Raw genomic sequence first — 23070 nt, forward strand, 5'->3', positions numbered from 1 at the left:
TCTAGACTGGGGCTAGTTTAAGACCACAGAGCACAGTGGGTACTCTGGTGACACTCAGCTCTCTCCAGTTATTGCCTTGTCAATCTATGGGTCCAGGGTTGCCAGATCCCTCGAATTTTCAGAAATCTAGATTTCATATGAAATTTAATATTGGCAGGAAAATGATTACCAAAACAAAAACAAAACCCTGTCTGTGTGAAGGACTTCTAGTATGGGTGGGCTAGATGATTCAAACTAACCTTCCCTCTGAAAAGAGAAAAGCTGAAAGAAATCTATAAAAGTGTCTTTGGAAAAGCATCAATGACCAATGACCTAATAAGATAGCAACATGAATCGGAAGGAGGTTGGGGCTCAGGGAAATGAGCCAGAGCTCTTTCTATCCCGGGGCATCTGCCTACCCAGGCGAAGGGCTAAGAAGAGCTGCTTTTGGCAAATTACACAAGGTGTAGGTGACAGGCATCAGGTCCAATGCAGAACCTGGTCCATTTCCACCTGCCTCTGCCACCCAAAGGACGAACCAAAGGAGGCGAAGAGGCAGACCTGTGTGGCACATTCCTGTGGCTGAAGGAAAAATAGTTAGAGCTAAGAACGCACCAAAGGCAGAGATCTTGGTACAGTAACCCCTGTTCTAGATTGTAAATTTGAAGGGAATCATTCCAAAGGTAGACTACAGACTGTAATCCAGGGGTTATAAAGCCACGGCTCTGAACTACTAGCGCCCTCAGGCATCTCACAGGAGGCGATGAAGGATGCTAGTAATATCCTAGGTCTCAAGTTATTTCTATAATAATTTTTCAAACAAAATGGCCAGCAAACGGTAAAAGGTTACAAAGCACCTGAAGAGACAAAGCAGTGTGCACCAGAATCAATAGACAATATAGAATAGAGGGTAAGACACGTGGAGGATACATTGAGGTCTAGCATAATTTAATTGGAGTCTCAAAAGGAGAGGAGAGAGACTGGCTTATAGGTAAAACTTGAAAAGATAATAGCTGAGGATTTCCCAGAACCAATGAAGGAAAGCAATCCACTGGTGCTAGAAGCCTAAGCAGAGTAAATAAAAATAAATGCACATCTAGACACATCAGACTAAAACTACAGAAGATCAAAGACAAGTTGTTTGATTGACAACTAATTTTTCAACAGCAACATTGAAAATCAGAAGGCTGACATAAAATAACTGACAGTCTAGAAACAATCTTTCTAAAATGAAAGCAAAATGAAGACGTTTTTAGACCGACAAAAACTGAGAGAATGGGCTATCAGCAGCCGCATACAGAAAGAAATTCTCCAAGATAGTCTTCGGTTAGGAGGAAAATTATCCCCCGTGGAACCTCAGAGATGCATCAAGGAATAAAAAGCAAAGAAAAGTTAAAAATAGGGGTTGGTTTATGTGAACATTAGCTGTATAAAACATAGTAATGTCTTATGATGCTGAAAATTTTTATCATATTAATATTATAAAGAACTAAAATGTACAACCATAATAGCTCTAAGAACTGTGAGAGTAATCATACTTAAGATATACTAAGATCCTTGCATATTTTGGAAGAAAGTAAATTTATGGATCATTATTAGACTTTGATACATCAAGGATTCATGTTGTAGTTTCTAGGTGACCATCACAGACACACACACAAAAATAGAAAGAATATAAGTTCCAATCTAAGAGAGGAAAACAGAGAATAACTTAAAAAAATCAATCCAAGAGAAGAAAGAAAAACAAGTTGGTCAAATAAAAAGCATGTAAGATGGTAGATTTAAACACAAATGTATTTGTTATTACTTTAAATATAGATGAACTAAGTGCTCCAGGGAAAAGACAAAGTTTGGATTTTTTTAAAAAGACAAATATAAGCTCATTATAAGAGACACATTTTATATAAAAATACAGAAAATTTGAAAGTTAAAAAAATGGAAAAATATATACAAATAACAACCAAAAATCTGACTAGTTAGTTTCAGATAAAGATCAAAAGTATTGCTTAATATAAAGAGGGACTCTTCAAAATGATCAAAACTTTAACTCCCCCCCAGGAAGACCTAATAATTTTAAATTTATAAAGCAAAAAATTGGTAAAACTATAAGAAGAAATAGAGAAACTGACGATAGCCCTGGAATATTTTAACAGCCCTCTCAGGAATTATTAGAACAAGGAGATAGAAAAATTAATAAGGCTGTAGAATATTTGAACAACATTGTTAACATGCCTTATTTAATGGACTTATATAGATACTACAGCAAACAATATCAACATATAAATTGTTTTCATGACACAGGCAACATGTATAAAAATTCACTATAAAAATTAACTATGTATAAAAATTAACTAGGCAATGACACAATGCAGAGTATTATCACAAGGGCAATTAAGTTAGAAAGTATCAATAATAACAAAACGGATACAGAAAAGCATTTGATAAAATGCTTTCCTAAATCATCTATTCATGATAAAAACTCTGCAGATAGAAATCAAAAGGAAGTCCTTTAATCTCATAAAGAACATTGCTAAAGAAAACTCTTGGACATGGGCTATATGTGCTGACAGTATGTCATGCTAACTAGGGAAAAAATCTGATGAGTTCATGTAGAACTCAAATGCTCAAGGGCCTCAGAAGCACAAGCATCAGCTTTACATGTAATTCAAGTATGGAACTTCTATGCACTTCCCTGTGATTGCTGCATTTCACAGTTCTTAAAAAGGTAGTTTTCAAATAGCGTACCTGAAACAGAGAAACCTTTTACAGTGAAGGCATGAAGACAAATATTTTAAGTATTCAGAAAACGGAAACTTTTCCCTCAGTAGAAGGGCAATCTAGGGTAGTGAGATACAGCCCAGCTTTGCTGTTAAATTCATGGCACCAACTGGGTTCAGAGCTCAGCTCTGCCACTTACCAGCTGTGTGTCTTTGAGCAAGTGATGTAACGCCTCTGAGCCTCAGTTTTCTCATCTGTAAAATGGGGATAATATTACCTACCTCACCTGATAGATATATCTGTTACAGATTACATAAAATATAACCATCTATTATAAAGGTTAACTCAACGCATGAATTTGGAATAGTGCTTGGCACATGGTACATATTCAGTGTCCGCTATTAAAAACTGCTGAAGAAGAATTAAAACTTCAGAACCCGAGGCACAAACTATAGATGAGAGCAAGGAAAGGAATTTCCTTTTCCCAAGACTTTTGCAAGCCAGTAAATCAATTCTCTGTCTTCTTGTGTAGCCAGTTCTATTGCCTGTGACCTAAACCCAGCCAGGAAACATAACATCTTCTGGCTTCCAAGACTGCTTAGGCAAGAGCGGGAATTATCTGATGTTCATATGCGCAAGCTGCATATTTAGCAGGGTGAGGCCTCCTGGCAGCCTTCAGTGACAGAGTCACAAGTGCAGGGCTGGGGATGCCGCTGAGGGCCATGCTGTATCTCATTTCATGTTTATCACCCTGTGGAGCAGGAACAATTATTAGCATCCCAATTTCAAAATTGATGCTCAGTAAAATACAATGATGCACAGAGAGATTAAGAACCTTATCTAGTGAGTGCTGGAGATGGAATTAAGCCCAAGCCTAATGGATCCATGCATTCAACCAACATACTATAAGTTCTCTCACTGTACTTAAGCCTTAACTTCTTTCCCTACCTCATGAATAGTCAAGCAATGTATCAGCCTAAAGTTCTGTTTAGACGGCTCACCTTTCACTCTGGTTGCCTATTGTTGCTTCACAAATCACCTTAACACTTCGTGGCACCCTACAACAATGATTTCTGCCCGCTCATGGACCCTGTAGGCTAGGAATTTGGACGTGCTACAGTGGGATAACTTGCCTCTGCTCCCTGATGTCTGGGGTCTCTGATGGGAAAACTAGGAAAACTGGGAGTGACTCAAATGGCTGGGAGCTGGAGTCTTCTGGAGGCCTCTTTACCTTTTTGGCCTCGAGATAGTAAGTCTTCTTGCATATAACATTGCTGAGGGCAATAGGGGGAAGCTGCCGGGCTACGTGACCCAGGCTCACGAGTCACAGAACAGCACTTCTGTCAAACTGTATTGGTTGAATAAGGCTGCCAAGTTTCAAGGGAAGAGGGACTAGACCCACCTCTTAATGGAAAGAATCCCAAAGAATTTGCATCCATGTTTGAAAACTATTACATCATTCTTATCCTTTTAATTGGCTTCAGAATATCCAATATAATAAAGGTGGCCTAATGCCTAAAGGCAAACAATAGTTCAGCAGTATAGAGTTTCCAAGACATATTCTCTTTCTTCACACCTTCTGATTTGGAAAATGTTTTTGAAATGGCATTTCCCACTTCGTTTTAGTGAATAATATTTTCATTAGTCCAGATGGGCTAGACCAGTGCCATGGTAACCAACAACCCCAAAATCTCACTGGCTTAAAACCACCACTGAAAATAAGGTTTACTTCTAATTCCTATTATATATTCACCACAGCTTGGCTGGGTGCTTGCCTCTGTGTTCTTACTCCAGGGTCCAAGTGTACAGAACAGGTGCCCAGAACATCGCTGTGTTAGGGAGGGAGAAATTGTCCTCTACCCTCTAGGTTCTTCTGGCTGGGCTAACTGACGTGAGACAGATTAACAGGAGAAAATCAAACAAAATTTTAATAACATGTCTACAACTGGGGAGACCCAGAAAAACTGAGTAACTCGCCCAAATGGCTGAAACCTTCACCTTAAATACCATCTTCAGCTAAAGATAAAAGAAGATGTTGTAAGGGCTTGGGACTTCAAAAAGGAGGAAGGCAGTTGACCTGGAGATGGAAAAGCAAATGTTTGGTAAATAAATGTTTTCTGGGCTGTGCAGAAACAATGGGACTTAGAGTGGATGCATCTCTAGGCCCTGTTTCTCCCCCGACACCAAGCCCATATTCTTTGCAGATGTCTCTGGTGAAAGCTCTATTCTGGGAACAGGCCCTCTATCTAATTTATTTTTTAGGCAGTTAGGGGGAAAGTCAAAATTTCTTCCTGAGTCTTTTGGGCCTTCATTGTTTTCAGCTCGAAATAACCCACGTGCTAAAGAGGCACTTTGGAGTGGCAGATTTGCTCCCCAACAGCTGGTTACCGTAAGGAGAGGAAGAGCTTTGGCTGAAAGTGACCACATCTCCTCTGCTCTTAACCCACTGCCTGGAAATTGTCAAAGGGCCCCGCCTGACCATGAGAAGGCCTGGAAGCTCAGCCTTCTGTGGCAGGGAGGAGAGAAACACTAGGTATCGGTGTGTGGCACTGATGACACCACAGTGATCCAGTAATGCCATGAAAGAAAGGAAGCTTAAATGTAGTATTTGGAATAGTCTTTCTGAGCCTAGACCTATGAGGGCTTTGGAACCAAATATTTGTAACTGGTCTTTTGGAAGTGTGGAAAGGTGAGTTAGTTTGGATGAATAAGAACAGTGTGCAAACGTGTTCGATTTCTGTTAAATGAACCAAATTCAAAAGTCCAGTGGACACTGCAGACTGAGGAAGATATAGGGAAGCTGGCTGAGGTTCCAAGCTTGGTTTCATGATCTAAAGTGCACCTTGAGGAAAAACCTATGACCACCTATGTCTAAGAATCACACGTCTCCAGGGATGCCCTATAGTCCTGATAGACGTTCCATATTGGGCCTCAAGTTGTACAGCCACTAAACCCAGGTTGGCTGCAGGTGCTTTTCCAGGGTGGAGAGGGTGTAAGATCTGGGGTCAGGACACCTCGAAACTCAGTCAGGAGCTTTTTGGTACTGTATCCATAGGTCTCCTCTTCCCCACGTGAAGCCACACTCAGGAGCAAAAGCCGCACTCAGGAGCAGCCCTGGGGGCGTGCACCACCCTCTCACCAACACACCCACCACCCACATCACTGACAGCAGCCAGCTTCCTGTGACAGGCATGGGTGACTACAGGGTATGCACCCCGTGGCAAACCCTGAGGTCGGAAATTCAAATGACCGGCAGATAACTCACCAATGTGAACAGGGCAGCAGGGCATAGAACAGTAGGAAGTTGTTAGTTAGAACTGGCATGCCATCTAAAGGCATTCAGTTCATATTTTTTAAAATACATATTAATTTTGTGCCAGCAAAAATAAGAGATGGTTGAGTGGATCTGGTGGCCATGGATCTCCTGTTTGCATGCCCCAGTCTAGCCCCATCACAATAGGTAAGTGTTCCCTATTTCATGGAAAGAGAATGAAGGTTCAGGGAGGTTAAGGTGCGTGCCCAAGCTTGCACAGCTCATAAGGGGTAGAGCCAGGCAGTTTGGCTTCAGAGTCCATGCTTATAACCACCATTCTTCACTGCAGATTCTAGAATAAGTGTGCTTTCAAGACCTGGGTGTGCACCAGAATCACTGTGGGAGCTTGTAGAGCTACACATTCCCTTCCTGGTCCCTAGATTCACTGAAGCAGCATCTCCATGACGGGAGCCCACAACAGCATCCCCAGGTGATTCTTACCTCGGCCTCAGGTAGCAGTCTGCTGACCAGTCTTTGGGAGACTTCTGTTGATGCTTTTAATCCACCTCTAAGGAGCCAGGCTTTCTGGGATCTATACGCAGAAAGCCAAGCTGAATCACTTTATTGTTCCAACCCTAGGAACCTAGTTTTTAAAAACTGACAACTACTAATAACCTAGACCTTGGCTTCAAAAGAGGAGGCAAATGGCTACAAGGAGAGTCCTTTGAGAACTTGAACTGGAGAGTGGTTCTTTTTTTTTTAAACCTCTGCTTTCAGTCTTGCAGTTATATTTCTGGTAACAGTTTTGCAAGTGGCGGTAGGGGGGTGGGCAACTCTAGGTTCCCTCTAAACTGGAAAGTGCATTCTACATCAGGGAAACCTTTGAAGTCTGCTGTGGAGTCGAAACGTGAAGACACAATAGGGACATTGGAGGAGGACAGCAGAAATTGTGGCGATCTGAACCAGTTAGTCATTTCCAATGTTTTTGCAATGTTTTTGGTGGCAGATGAGGGGATAGAAAGAGAGAAGAGAAGAAAGGGGAAAAGGGAAAGAGTGACCAGGGGAGCGGTTCTATAAAATGGAAGCTGTGAACTCTTGCAGGTTGGTCTGTGTTTACATGACAGGACAATGAAAGGCCACCAAGATTCTGCTTAGTGCCTTTTGGCTGTGCCCCCAAATGCTGGCCAGCATGTTTGTTTTCTCTCCTCCAGCCCAACACAGTACTTCTGAGTAGGGACCGGAAGCAGCTCCAATTTATAGGAATAAAGAGGAAAAATGGCTTCATGACTTCTCTGATTTATTTTGGATTTGCAACCTAAGCACTGCCTTTTGCTTCCTAAAGTCCCAAGTCAGTTGCAAAGGTGGGGAGGGCTGTGGAGAAGGAGGCCCAACTGGCCTGGTCAGTGTGGTTTCTGTTAGGCTCGTCACTGCATTCCCAAAATGCTAGCTTAGTTTTTGCTTTGATTGAACTTCTTTGGGAGTATCTCATCGCTTATATCCTGGAATGGCTTTCTCCCCCTCAGAAGAGAGCTTTTATGGAGGCCTGTTTTCTGACATTCACAAAATAGATGGGTTCCCTCAGGGTTGGGCTCGGAATTCAGATTTATCTATAGTCATTTTTCATATTCTCTATTTTGGTTAATTTTAGGTCCATTTTGGATCAAGATGGATAGATAGATTTATTACATGAAAAGGGGATTAAAGTTAGGACCATGGTTTTATGTATTATATTAAAGAGCAAAATGTTTGCAGTGTTTAGCATTTTCACTTAACTTTTTGTTTTTTTAAGGACGAATCTTTTTTTAAAATTTATTTATTTTATTTATTTTAATCTTTGGCTGCATTGGGTCTTTGTTGCTGTGCGCGGGCCTTCTCTACTTGCAGCCAGAGGGGGCTACTCTTTGTTGTGGTGTGCGGGCTTCTCATCGCCATGCTTCTCTTGTTGCAGAGTATGGGCTCTAGGCGTGCGGGCTTCAGTAGTTGTGGTGCACGGGCCCAGTAGTTGTGGCTTGCGGGCTCTAGAGCACAGGCTCAGTAGTTGTGGCTCAAGGGCTTAGTTGCTCCACGGTGTGTGGGATCTTCCCAGACCAGGGTTTGAACCTGTGTCCCCTGCATTGGCAGGCAGATTCTCAACCACTGTGCTACCAGGGAAGCCCTCACTTAACTTTTATTAGCAATAAATGTACTTGATTTTTTTTTTTTTTTTGTTACAATTTCTCTTCTAGACACTTCTCATGTGGATTTGAAATAGCTAGTCATCTTTGTTACCCAAAATCTGGGCTTCTGTAAACAGGACAGCATCTCGCCTCTAGGGCTCCTTTGTGCAAATTAGAAAAAGGTTCTCTCAACGGGAATACACAGGGTGGTGAGGCTAGGGGATGACATCTTTGTGAAAAGACAAAGGCACCCTTCCTCTGGGAAAATGCAGCCCCTTGCCAGGATGCCTGGCTTGCTGAGAGAAGCTGGCATAGATTTCCACCCCTGCTTACCTCTTCAGGCAGGGCCCTTATAAATTTGCCCTGACAGTTAGTTACAGGTTCCTGTACTTGGCTCTCTCTGTTACATTGTGTAAGGGTTCAGGATTTGAAGGGCAATGTAATCAGAAACTTTCTCCCTACTGTATAGCACAGAGAACTCTACTCAGTATTTTGTAATAACTTATAAGGGAAAAGAATCTGTAAAAGAATATATATATATATATATATATATATATATATATATATATATATAACTGAATTATATATGTATAACTGAATATATAACTGAATCACTTTGCTGTAGACCTGAAACACAACATTGTACATCAACTATACTTCAATTAAAAAAAGACTTCAGAAAAAAAAAAAAAGAAAGAAACTTTCTCCAATGCTGAGACGCATTGGAAACAAAGCCAGAGGATGCCTCCAAGTTTATAATTATAGCAGGTATGGATTTTTCCACGACTCCTGTGATGCAAGAAATGTCACATTTCTGTATTGCATGGCTAAGTCCCGTCTGAGTCGGCAAGAAGGTCAGCAGTAGCCATCTGGGGCTCCTTCCCTTTTCCAGAGCATATAAAACAGCTCAGAGGGGATGGAGCAGGGAGAGGGCACACGCCGTCCTGGGGGAGAGTGCAGGTCTCTGTGGTTGCCTTCACCTCTGCTGTTGTCCTGTCCTCTGTCTGGGGCACTGCTCTGGGCAGGGGCACGGGGTCTTTTCCCTAATAGTCCTTTCCACTGCCACAGGCCATCCTTTTCTCGGAGTTCTTTTCCCTTTCCTGCTTTCTCGGATTGGACAGCTTTCCTTTTCTTTGAACTCTGGGTTGTGAAGGTTTCATTCAGCCCTATCTCCACATTAGCAGTTAGTGCTAATTAGAACCACCCAAGCACCTGCTAACCCTTCACAGGCAGAGCAGTTCCTGGCTTCCCCCTGGGCTGAGGAAGAGGCAGGAGGGAGACTGGATGGACGGTCTCATCTCGTCCTGGTGAATCTTCCTGATGAAGGGGGTGCAAAGCACCAGTGAGTTTCTCACTATACCGCCCACTGCACTAAACACTCGAAACAATATCCCAAGCCCACCATTTCTTTCAGCATCTCTTATGGGCAAGACACATAGTATTGGGAGGGAAACAGACACATTTAAGAAAAATTTTGCCTTCTAGTAACTTAGAGTTTAGTTAATGTGATAGAGGAAAGAAAAGAAAACCCCTACAAATTCCTGTAAATCAAGATAAAAAGGAATCATCAGAGAAGCAAGTGAAGGGGTCAGAGAATGGAGAGATCCTTCCTGGGACTATCAGAGAGATTTCATGAAAAAGGCCTTGAGGGATGGGTGAGATTTCAGCATCGGTCCAAAATGAAAGAACAACACATGTAAAAGTGGAGAAGAGCGTGGGCTGAGAAGTCACCATTCAAGGGGTGCAGTGGGGTGAGACAAGGAGCAGGCAGAAGACTGGGGAGGAATTGTGGAAAGGAGGGGTGTACTCACTTCCTTTGGCTGCTGTGTAACAAATTACCACAAACTGGGTTACTTAAAACAATAGAAATGTATTCCCTCAGAGTTCAAGAGGCCAGAATTCTGAAATCAAGGTGTCGGCAGGCACACACCTCCCTTTGGAGCCTCTGGGAGAGGATCTTTTCCTCGCTCTTCCATCTTCTGGTGGCTGCAGGCATTCTTTGGCTGGTGACCACCATCTCTGTCCCCGTTGCCACATCACTTTCTCCTCTGTGTGTGCGTATGATCTCCCTCTGACCCTCTCCTATAAGGACTCTTGTGATTGCATTTAGGGCCCAGCTGGAAAATCCAGGATAATCTTGTCATCTCGGAATCTTTCACTTAACCACATCTGCAAAGACCCTTTTTCCAAATAAGGTCACGTTCACAGATTGCAGGGGACAGGACATGATATCTTTGGGGGTTGAGGCATAGTATTCTGCCTACCAGAGAGGGTAAGACCCAACTGTTAAGAAGCTGACAGCCATGCTGCGAGGGCAGACCTTAGGCTTAGGAAACCATCCAGGACTTTTACATTAGGGTTCCTAAAAGCGCACTCTGGTGAGCCTGGGAAGAGTCAGCAGACTCCTGCAAGCCAGGGGTAGTAGGGGACTGTGTTAAAGGAAGGAGCCATGGGATGAGAAGGAGTGGGTGACTGCTTAGATGTGGCGAAAAGAGAGAAAGACTCACCAAAGTGCACTTCCAGCCCAGCTGATGGAGAGATTGGTGGGATCTGCTAGTAGCGGAAAGGGGAAGGTGGTACCATGAGCTGATTTGGTGAGGAAGGTAATTGCAATTTGCAAGACGTTTAGTTTTATGAGGAATAAAAGCTTTTTCTCACTGGTGGTGGAAAGCTGGATAATGATGGTTCCTCAAAATGATCCAAGAAAAACATACTCGGGGTTTGTTTATTAGTGTGATTTTGTTTTAATTTGTTTTAAAATTTTGATTTATTTTAGTGCACAAACAGACCAAAGGTAACTCAAGAAATCCAAGAGTAGGGACAGGTCTCGGACACTAGACCTCGAGCAAGTTATTGATTCAGGCCCGCCTGGCAAGAGTTAGTGGATCTTTACTTTCGAGATTATTGCGACGTACGCCATCCTTTTCTCTCTACCAACTCTTTATTCATCTCCCTCTGCTCTGTTTAATTTTTATTTCTCCAAGATCTTTTCTAAATTTCTTAGAATTTTTCATATTTCTCAGAATCTCTGCTTTCTCGCAATCCTGGATTACCCTGGCGCCTTATGCCCTTGTGATTAGTGAATTATAACCTCGTGGTTAATTTAGCTCCCACTGCTGGCTGGCTTATTCTTTCATTACTTACCAATTTAAAAAAATTGATCAGAAAAAAATCTGATCAGCTGGTTCAGGTTTTGCCTCAGGCTATTGCTCAGTCACTGGCCAGCCTATGGATCAGCTGCCTGTAGGTCAGGGACCTACTCCTGGTCCAGTCGGCTATGGCCAAGGAGTGGGATCATGTGAACAAACAAGGCAACCTAGCCTCCAGCTGGAGCAAGGAATTTGACAGGCACACTTATGGGCGTACCTTAGGACAGAGGTTCTCAAAGTGTGGTTCCAGGACCAGCAGCGTCAGCATCGCCTGGGATTTGTTAGACATGCAGATTCTTGGGCCCCAACCCAGATGTCCTAAATCAGCAACCCCAGGGGAGGAGTCCAGCAATCTGCATTTTATCAGGCCCTCCAGGTGATCCTGATACACACTCAAGTTTGAGAACCACTGCCTTAGACTAAGCAGACTACACACGGACTAAAAATGAATGTTTGAATGAAATCATGAGAGAAAGGTGATTCATCTTTAACCCAAGAAGGAGTGTTGATGCAAGTTGCCTCTAAGCATCAGGCGAACGTGGCATTTGTTGTAAATCCCTGTTTTATGGATGTCAGAATGTCAGTGTTTTATGTTGTTGAATGATCTGCGTTCTCCAGGTTTTATTACCTGCCTCAAACCATGAACTAGGATACGTACTGTCTTCCGCATGCGCTCCTTCCCACATGGATACTTCTCTGACTCTCCTCATGCACAGTCCTCATTGGGACCAGCCAAGCCCTGGGCTCCCTCCACACATTCGGACAAATTTTACTTAATAAGTGATTGTGTTTCTGGTTAGCATTTGTTTTTCTCCCAAAAAATCAGTTAACTATTTACTTTGAGTCTTGTGACATTCAGATCATTTACACCTCTCCTTGTCTATTGCCGGTCAGGGTAAGAAGTTCATTTGTTAGGGGCTTGTTTTTATGGCTCCAATTTACATGAATGTGAATCAAAACAACAACAATATAGAACAAGAGAGAAGATGAAAAAGAAAGGGAAAGAAGAAGGCTTCTCTTTCCTTCCATGGGGTATGAACAGGTTAAAGCCTAACACAGGGCTAGGATGAGGCTGAGGTTAGCAGGGTGTAGAATTTAAGGGGGTGCCAAAAAATTCAGTACTCAAGATAAATATTGTAATGCAATACTTTAAGAAATCAAAACCAATGCAAAAAAATCCATGATGAACAAAGTATCAGAATTTGAAATAGAGACAGACTCCATTTCCCTCTCTAGGCTTATTAACCTGAGATGACAGCAAAAGCCACCCAAACCTCCAAGGTCGAATGGAGCCGCGGTGTGAGTACCCTCGAATGGAGGCATTGCCGATGCCGTTTGCTGCAGGATGAGCTCTCACTGTGTCCTACTCTTGAGTGTAGAAAAGCTATGTCAAGCACTCTGAGAAGCACTGGAATTAGAAAAAAGATGCTATATTTCTAATAGATTATAGTCTCTATTAGTTTATTTCCTTTATTCACCAAGAGTCATCTTGGAACGTCTAATACGTTCACAAAACCGGAAATGCTCTTCTCCCCACTGTCCATCTGTTCTTGGTCAGTGGGGATGGCTAATCGGTCCTATCTGAGCCCTCATCTGATGTGGGACTGGCCTAGTACAGTGGGATGACGATCCTACTTTTTCTTTCTCTCTCCTCTTAGGCTCATCTTGTCCGCTCTGTTTTTCCTTGTCATTCACGGGTCTCGTGTTCAGAATTGTGTCATGGAAAGAGCAGTAGAGGAAGAATCACTATGTCCTTATCCCAGCTCAGCCACCAAACAGACGTGTGACCCTGGGCCAATCATCTCTCCTCTCTGGGCTCAGTTTCCTCATCTGTCACGTGAAAGAATCAAATTAGATCATCCCATGCTCCTCTCTGTTTCTTAAGCTCTGTGTCCAGCTCCTCCTCAGAAATTTCACATCCGCAGGCTTCTAATTTTTCACCCCTCTTCTCACTCCCCAGTCTGAGGGCCTTTCCAATTGCTTCAGAAAAATGAATCTCCCTCTCTCCCTTTTCCATGATGAATGGTTGATCAAATGAGAAAAGTATCTGGGAGTCACATGTACCAAAGCTGTGATTTCTAAAGAAAAACATGACAGTAAAAATTCGGTACTACTGACCCTCAAGCTCACCCAGAGTGCCCTTCATGAATGGCCACAGAAGTCTCTATCAGCCTCATCATTTTCTTTTCATCAAACTGATATAGCATCCTTTTATTCCACCAATATTTATTCAATGCCTCCTAAGTAACAGCACTTTTCTAGCCCTAAATTAGACAAAGCTCCTGCTCTCATGGTGTGACCATTCATTCTAGACCATGCATTCTGTGTACACACACACATTCACATGCACACTCTAGCAAGAAAAAAAATACTTTATGATCCTTAAATTATGACTTGAAGCTCCTATTTCACAAGGCTGGCAAAAAATTCAAACTTGGGCACTTTTAGGGACCTCTCCCAGAATTCCCTAGGACCCTACAAGCATGTAAAGACTTTCTGGGTTCCTGAAAAATGTGTGAAAGAACCTCAGTAGTATTCAGTCCATGGTGATCATCACTGATGTTTTTCTTCCCAAACCCTCACGGTCTCTTGAGGGCAGATTGTTCCACAGCTTCTGTGTCAGGCTGGCCTGGAACTCTTTGCTCAGGGTGGGAGTTCCCACGTTCAAGGTCTTCCTCATAGAGAATTTCCATGTGTTTCCTTCCTTTCAGTTTGCATAATTACCATGGAAGCCTTCTTCTCTGACATGGTCAGGATAAGGAACAAGTACTTAATTCACTACTCCAAAAAGAGAGTTAAAAGGGGTAATTAAATGTACACATATCTTGACCATTCTATTTTTAGCACAAAACATATAAATGTATGTTTTTTTGCCAATCTTTTAATTTTGGTCCAACACCTTTTCTTTGAATATGAGCATACTCTTTGGTGTTGTGATTATCTTTCTTCAAAAGATTCCCACTCAAAAAAAAAAAAAAAAAGATTCCCACTCATAATTCATCATCTGTAATGTTCACCTTTAATTTCTTTATTGTCAGTGGGAACTTAAGGCCACTTGTGAGGCAATCTGAAAAAAGAACTTTCTATACTTTAAAAAATTCTCCCCAGTACTTTACAGCATCTCACTCACATCTAATTGGACAGGCATGGCTAATCACCATTATCTAATTCTTTCCAAAACATTCAACTTAATTTTCATAGAAAGAACTCTTCCTATTTATTCTCACATTTCCCTGGTTTACATATAATTTAGTAAATTCATAGTTTCAATAACAAGTACAACAGGCATTAACATATTTAGGAACAAACGTAACTGACTCCTAATAAGCACATAACTGCTAGAGGCAGAAGTAGGTGAGCATGTTAGAGAGTCATCTGTTGGTCACAGACATCCAGTGTGCAGTGGACCTCAGTCAGGATGGTTTACAGAAGAAATGGGCAGCATAGGTTCATCTGTAGAGTTCAGCAGAGATCAGTTAAGAGAACACCTGCAGTGTTTACAGTATCGGTTACAACTGTGCTCCCTTACCCTCTTGCCAATAGGTACCACCACTTAAAGGTAAGGAGTAGAAAATCCTTAATCTTGAAACTCACAATGCTGTCAAACAAAATATGTCTTAATTTTCAGTTCAAAAAAAAGTGAGGGTTAGGGTTAGGGTTTCAAATTCAGTTTCACTGCGTTTTCTTAAATTGATAGGATATCTTAGCTTTATTCATCCTCCAGGACCTCAAAGTGATTGATTTTAGCTTTATTCTCTTTCTCTGTCCTCACTTTACCTCTCTTATAGGTGTTATGTAGAGTTAGATAGCCGAAAAGGGGGGAAGAAGGAAAGAGGGGAGAAAAGACAGGAAGAGGAGGAAAGCTAATAATCTGACATCTATACGAAGTGGGTGCTTGGCTCTTAAAGAATCCAGATGCTGCCCTATGGGCATCCTGTGGAACAGGGCCTGGCAAAATGTGCCAGTGGAAAATTTTTCTGGGCACCAGTTGGGTTATTAAAAGGAAAAGAAATGCTTCTGTTTCTGTGTATCAAGTTTATGGACGTGGAACCAGAAGGAAGCAGCACTTGCTTGTGTAGTTGTGAAAAGGCTCTAGATTTTCATCTCTCTTCTGGCTTCCAAGATTACATCTGTGCTGCTTCATCTCTTCATCTTTACAGAGTGAGATAATGTAATACATTTAGCCATAAATGTATTAAACTATGAGACTTGCTGCTAGAGCATTCTTTCCAAAGCACAGCTCTGATAGTGTCACCTTTTAGCTCAGAAACCTCCAACATCTCCCCTTACCTAATGAATTAAAACCTTACACTTGGCCCAGGTGGTTAGGTCTCTCCAAACAAGTCTTGCTCACTTATGGCTCAGGAACGCCCTGTGTCCACACTCCACTCAGGAGAACTGGGCTACCTGTGCTTCTGGTGCCCTGGGTGTTTGCTTGGGCTCTTGCTGTCTGATTAGAATGCATGCATTCCCTCCGTCCCTCTATCTGTTAGGAATACGTGAAGGTTGCAAGTAATAGAATCTTTCTCTCCCCTCCAAAAATACAGGTTTTATTTTCCTCAATATGCTGTCTTTTTTCCCCTTATGCCAGTATTTCCCAAACTTCTTTTCTGCCAGTACCCCTATGTTAGTATTCGTCTTTAAATGGACTTAACTTTGTTTTCACTTAAATCTATTTTTTTTATTATAGAAAGCTTACATCAGTGCTCTCCATGGAAAAAACAGTATCCCTAGGTAAACTCCCTTGATAAATAAAACAGTATCCCTTGATAAATAAAATTCATCATAAAAAATAAATGCAATAAAAACATACAATGATATTACCTTCTATCTAGGTAACTCTTGCCTGAGGCATGCTCTGTCCTGGTAAAAGTGTTAAAGATTGGCAGCAAATAGATTTCCTCTTTGATGAAATTAGGAGGATTGAAGAAGAATGGAAAATAGACTGACTTTCTCAGTGTTCTGGTGCTATGCCCGTGCACCATCTAAAATAATCTCCTGCACCACCTAAAATCATCTTGAGTGGTGTGTGCTCCTCACTTTGGAAAACACTGCCTGAGTCTCATGAAATGATGCGCAGCTAAAGGGCAAGATGTGATTCCTACTCCCCTTCATGTCCTTCACCTTTCCAAGAATCTCTTCCCTAGGCCTCTAAACCTCCCCACCTCCTTCTAGGGGACGCTGAGGTGCCCCATGAGCCACTGTGTCATATGATGGGAAGAAATGAGCAGTTATTTTCTGCAGCACTAGCTGATGGATTGGTCTGTCTTCTCCAAAACATCAGGAGAGTAGGTTCATCAGGTCCATGGACTTAGGATGGAGAATGAGTGTTTTTCCTCAAGTTCACGCATGTATGTGTGGTGAGGGGGCGGGTATGTGTTGGGGAGGGAATGTAGCAGAGGAAGACTGTGGGGTTTTCTGAACTTCCTCGATTCACAGCGCTCTGTTCCTGAAATGCTTCAATACTCTCGTAGTTGGGTTGTGCAAGTTCCCATCTTAGAGCGATGTTTTTGGGAGCCAGGTAAGACTTTGGAGATCAACTGCTCCCTCTCCTCCCCCTAACCCCCCGCCCACTCAGTCTCCTCTTACGGAAGAGGAAACCAGGGACCAGAGAACAGGTGTCCGGATCTGCAAATCAGAACTGAATCCAGATGCTTGGAATAGAAACCCATCCCTGCGGCCCTCCTGTGACTGACTCGAGTTGTTCACAGACTTTCTTCCTCCTTTTCCAGGCAGTGCTGAGCCCCCTCATAGCCATCGCGCTGAAAATATCCCAGATTCACGAGAGAACCGGCCGGAGGGGCCCCACCGTCATCACCTGAACGGAGGACAGATCACTCACCACGGCCAAAAGAACGCGCTCGGCGGGGGACGCTTCACTCATGCCTTCTTGCTACCTGTTTGTGCCTCTTACGACTTTGAAAAAAAACAAAGGATGATTTGGTGGTGGGCGGGGTAGGTGGGGAAAGAAAAAAAAGTCTGTTTTGTTTGGGTTTTAGTCAGTTTCTGCAAATGCAACAGGGTCTTCCGTGGTCTCTGAAAGCTGCACTTTCATCTGATATCTGTGCTTTATCACACAAGGGAACCTGCCCTTTTGAGAGAGAATCAGTGGGCTGGGAATAGTCATGGCATCTGTGCATCATTGGTGTCAGGTGAGAGAAGGTTCTGGAATAACAGAGGAGAGTGCAGTGCCAGAAGTCAGCTGACCCTAAGCCCCAGGTGCTCCCGGACAGACCTAAGAAAGCTCTCCTCAGCAGGGGGAGGATTTAACTTTTCATCCCAGGTCAGGTCTCCCATGGGTGAAAGTTGTAGAACTCCTAATAGCCCACCTCATGCCCACCAACCACCTGATGGCCACTCACCCTCCTTCCCATCTCCAAAGTCCCCATGCCACCCCCTTCACATCTTCAAGAGCTTTCTACAAACCACAATGACACACTTTCAACAAAACATATCAAAGGGTGTTTTTCTCTCTTATTTTGTAAATAATATCAATACTAGCTATTAAGCAGGCTGCATTCCTTCAAATTCAACCATTCATTACACAGGTGGGAGATCATTTCCTAGCAGGACTCTGAGAATGAATGCTGAACATTTTCGGGCCCTGCCTTGATTATATCACGTGGGTTGGTACATGAGTTGATACTGATTCCTGCTGAGAAGGCAAAATACCACCATGTCGGCTGTCTCTCTGACTTTCTCACTCTGCTAACTTATCTCCCAATAAGGGCCTGTTTTCATGCACTTGTTTGGACACAGTTCAGATCTTACTTGTCATGGCTGTAAAAGGAGACAATGAAATGCTGTAGAAGTAGGAGATGAAGTGGATGCTGGAAGAGAACCTTGCTGGTGGCACAGTGATGGGCCTGATGAGATGTCAGGGAGGGTGGGGTCCCCTGCTGGAAAGCAGAGGGTCACAGCTGGCTTTATTTGCCCAGAAAAAAGATATTGTGGCCCTGGCAGCCTCCGTCAGTCCTCAGCCAGAACCCTGGGTGCACAGGACCTGCTTGCATATGTTTTGCTTCCTTGGGAACGCACCCACTTATCATGTCATTGGCACAGATAACATGGTGCGCTTTGACCGTTCAGCAATGCGTTATTGCTGTAGTCAAGATTAGGGCAAGCAGGGAGACATTCCCAGCAAGGTATTTGTTTCCATTTTCTATCTATGCTTCTGTCAGAAACTTGCTAGGACCTTTAGTAGCTAATAAAAAAGAAATTTCTGATTTCAACCTTACACAAGAATTGTGGATTTTTGCTTATTTGTTTGTCTTGCCATTTGAGAAACTCCAGTAGTGGTCACTCTTCTGATAAGTCTGCCTTGCAGAACACTTGCAAGGGCTGGTTTTCATCATTATGATCTTGGGAATTTAGTAAATAAATGGAACAGAGAAGGAAGAGTGCTCAAAACTGCCTTTGGGCGTCAGAAGAAACGAACATGGCATCTAATCTTTCATCACAAGTGTCTTCATTTCGAAATAATAGTAGGGTGGCTTTGAGCTGAGATTCTAAGGAACTACTTATGAAGTTTATCAGCAATGGAATACAACTTGCCTTGTGGCTTTGGTTCTCATCATCTTTTTTTAAAATTTATTTATTTATTTATTTATGGCTGTGTTGGGTCTTCGTTTCTGTGCGAGGGCTTTCTTCTAGTTGTGGCAAGCAGGGGCCACTCCTCATCGCGGTGCGCGGGCCTCTCACCATCACGGCCTCTCTTGTTGCGGAGCACAGGCTCCAGACGCGCAGGCTCAGTAATTGTGGCTCACGGGCCCAGTTGCTCCGCGGCACGCGGGATCCTCCCAGACCAGGGCCCGAACTCGCGTCCCCCGCACCGGCAGGCAGATTCCCAACCACTGCGCCACCAGGGAAGCCCCTGGTTCTCATCATCTTTAAAGTGGAGGTCCATGGGACTTTGCTGGTGGCGCAGTGGTTAAGAATCTGCCTGCCAGTGCGGATTCAAGCCCTGTCCGGGAAGATCCCATGTACTGTGGAGCAACTAAGCCCGTGCGCCACAACTACTAAGCCCGTGTGCCACAACTACTGAAGCCCACACACCTAGAGCCCATGCTCTGCAACAAGAGAAGCCACCGCAATGAGAAGCCTGCGTACCACAACAAAGAGTAGCCCCCGCTCGCCGCAACTAGAGAAAGCCTGCACTCAGTAACGAAGACCCAACCCAGCCAAAAATAAATAAACAAATTTATTTAAAAAAGAAAGAAAAAAAGAAAAAAAAAAAGTGGAGGTTAATGACAGCACAACTAGATACACTCAGGCTTAGACAGCTAAGCCTATTTTTCAATATTTTTTCTCAAGTTGCTGAACTTTTCATCATGTCGAACTTTGAAGTTCAAATGTAAATTAATCCTTTTAAAATCTTGTTTCTTTATTTCAGTATGGAGTCATGTGTGTCCAGCAACACAAATATAATTCGTTCATTCATTCAGCAAACACCAGTTGAACAACTACTCTATGCAGAGTCCTGGGTTTTTTTGGTGCAGCAAACGGATGCATAAAATATTATTCCTGCTCCTGTGAGTTTGTAGTTTGGGAACAGGAGGCTATGGCAAACATGCACAACGAATCAGGTAGACGTGATGGTTACAGCAGCGGCACAAGCAACCGGCTGTGGGAATACACAGAGAGACTGACTCAGAGATGGAAGGCACTAGCACCTCAGGGATTTCCCAAAGAGTGGAGTTTCCTGGGCCTGGTAACCATTTATATAATTTCACCACGGGTGAATGTAGCAAGAACAAAGACTAGGAAGTGGAGGGGTAGGATGGCTGGAGAAGAGGCTTGCTTTGGGTCCAGTGAGAGTTTGGCTTGCATGAGTGGGGCTGAAGCAGACACAATGTTGCAAATATCAGAGGAAGCAAATTCTTGGGCCCAGCTACGGAAAGAAGCAGCTGCACAGCCACCTATTTTTACGGAGCTTTTTCTCAGCGAGGTTGCAAAAGGGAAGGTCCTCTAGTGGCTCAGGACACAGCCTGCCTCTGGAACCTGCTTCAGATCACACTGCCAAGGTATGAATTCTGCTTTACATAAAATTCCGGCTTCTCTTGCTGAGCTATACATGCACATCCTCTTGCCTTACCCTCAGGAGAAGTGAAAGACAGGAAGTCACCCTTCTGCATGTAATGTTCTTTGGTTCTTAAAGACAGAGCTTCAGCCACCAGTCTCTCTTAGGAGTAGATGCCTGGAGAGGTCCACAAATGTTGTGGGGACCACAGGAGAGAATCGTGGAAGGGACTGTGGATAGGGTACGGCAGCTGTCAGGCCACTCCTGTGATCGTCTAGGATTGAGGTGTCCACTCACTGCACCACGTGCTTCCAGAGCAATGACAAGCACCAGTGTATATAATGCAGTGATTCCCAGAGAGGGCAGTACCACTACCCTCCCAGGGAGTGTTTGGAAATGTGTGTGTATGTGTGCCAGGGAGGCGCTTAGTGGGAGGGGACCAAGCATGTGAAATATGCCGCTGTGTGAGCCAGTCCCCTAGATCAAAAAGTTGTTTTGCCTCATCTATGATTCTTGAGTTTATTGACTGACCTTGTAAATGGATAGACAGCCATTATTAAAATGAGATCCTTTATCAATCTTACTGATCCAAGGTGTAGCCTACATCTACCGTATTCTTGGCGCAAATAGTGCTGCGTGACGTTGCAGGCTGAAGGGCTTGCACAGGACATGAAGGCTTTCTGCACGGGAAGCTTCAGATTGATGACCAATCCCATGGTGGCACAATGGGCTGACAGTTGGCCACACTGAGCCAGTGTTCTCTGCGGGTAATACAGGCAATGACAGGGTTAATGGCATGTTGACTTCTGATTGGCCAGCGTGGCCAGTGTAAGGCACAGGATTTACCTCGACAACACGTCCATCAGCCGTGGCCTGTAGCCGGTGTGGGGAATTTGAAATGCATCTACGGGAACTGGTAGCGATATAACAGGTGACTCCATTTTACTGCTTGATTACCCACCGGCTACTCGCCAAACACGTGGACCCTGATATCCCAGACACCTGCCTTGAAGAGATTTCCATTCCTGAGTGGTGAAAGGGCTGAGAAATCACGCGCCTTTGGAAATGAGGTAACTCCCAGTAAATCAGTCTTTGGCCCTTCAGAAGTTACAAACAGCAAGAGATTATCGGAGGCGGCAGAGCTTAGCAGAATGCCTGCTCCACTCCGACCAGCTGGAGACGTCATCAGTGGATGGTTCCTGCGGCTGACGACCCACTTGGTATGTGCATCAGCCTAAGTTGTCATGTCATGGAGCATAGAATATGGTGAAGGGATGGGGATAGGTATAGACCCATGTCTTTATCATCTTCTCATGTCTTTTAGCACCTAGTATGTGCCTTACAAAATAGGTGGGCTGGGGAGATACCTCACCAAAGACAGTGTGCTTAAGTAGAATCTTAAAGGATGGATAGGAGTGTGAGTTTTTGAGTGGAGGGGCCAAAACTATACACTCTACATTTCAGATGTGCAAAAGATGCAGCACAGTGTATTCTATAACTGACCTTGTCGTGCTCATCTTCTGGGGGGTGGAGGTGGCTCCTTAGACGTGATAAGATTAAAACACTGGAGGGTCATCACCTCTGAGAATTTCCCTCCCCTTGTTGACACATGAGCCCCCCCCAACCCCGCCGTTCACATTTCAGAGGAGGTAACGGTAAAGACTGCACTTTCTCATAGTCTAAGTGCCCTGCCTGCCGTTCACAGAATCATGGTTCTCAATTCATCACCATTAATTTTATCATAAACTTCAGGAGGAAGAGGGGATACAATGTCTACTTCCCCTGAGTGAATCTTCCAGGGGTGGCCAATGAATTCTCATTAATCACAACAGGACACTTTTTTTTTTTTTTACTTTTCATTTTATATTGTATAGCCAATTAACAATGTCGTGATAGTTTCAGGTGCACAGCAAAGCGACTCCACCGTACATATACATGTATCCATTCTCCCCCAGACTCCCCTCCCATCCAGGCTGCCACATAACATTGAGCAGAGTTCCCTGTGCTATATAGTAGGTCTTTGTTGGTTATCCTTTTTAAATATAGCAGTGTGTACATGTCAATCCCAAACTCCCTAACTATCCCTCCCCTCCACCCTTCCCCCCGGTAACCATAAGTTTATTCTCTAAGTCTGTGAGTCCATTTCTTTTTGTAAATATGTTCATTTATATCACTTCTTTTTAGATTCCACATATAAACGATATCATACGATACTTCTCTTTCTCTGTCAGACTTACTTCACTCAGTATGACATCTCTAGGTCCATCCATGTTGCTGCAAATGGCATTATTTCATTCTTTTTTATGGCCGAGTAATATTTCATTGTATATATGTACCACTTCTTCTTTATCCATTCCTTTGTCGATGGACAATTAGGTGGCTTCCATGTCTTGGCTGTTGTAAACAGTGCTGCAATGAACGTTGGGGTGCATGTATCCTTTCGCACCATGTTTTTCTCCGGATATCTGCCCAAGAGTGGGATTGCAGGGTCATATGGTAGTTCTATTTTTAGTTTTTTAAGGAACCTCCATACTGTTCTCCATAGTGGCTGTACCAATTTACATTCCCACCAACAGTGTAAGAGGGTTCCCTTTTCTCCACACCCTCTCCAGCATTTATCGTTTGTGGATTTTCTGATGATGGCCATTTTGACTTGTGTGAGATGATATCTCATTGTAGTTTTGATTTGCATTTCTCTAATCCTTAGCGATGTTGAACACCTTTTCATGTGCCTCTTGGCCATCCGTATGTCTTCCTTGGAAAAATGTCTATTTAGGTCTTCTCCCCATTTTTTGA

The 23070-nt window shown here is 43.4% G+C and overlaps 1 protein-coding gene across 1 annotated transcript in view; it reads left to right on the forward strand.

Annotated features, from left to right (window-relative positions):
* The window catches only part of PGM5 (phosphoglucomutase 5), a 188792-nt gene extending 170305 nt beyond the window's left edge, over positions 1-18487 (forward strand). Inside the window, exon 11 of the mRNA XM_057549000.1 lies at positions 16988-18487. Within this exon, the coding sequence (XP_057404983.1) occupies positions 16988-17077 (90 nt within the window). The 3' untranslated portion in view covers positions 17078-18487. The remainder of the gene's footprint in view (positions 1-16987) is intronic.
* Positions 18488-23070: the final 4583 nt, after the last annotated feature.

Source organism: Balaenoptera acutorostrata, chromosome 6 (assembly GCF_949987535.1).
Source record: "Balaenoptera acutorostrata chromosome 6, mBalAcu1.1, whole genome shotgun sequence".
Taxonomy (NCBI): domain Eukaryota; kingdom Metazoa; phylum Chordata; class Mammalia; order Artiodactyla; family Balaenopteridae; genus Balaenoptera; species Balaenoptera acutorostrata.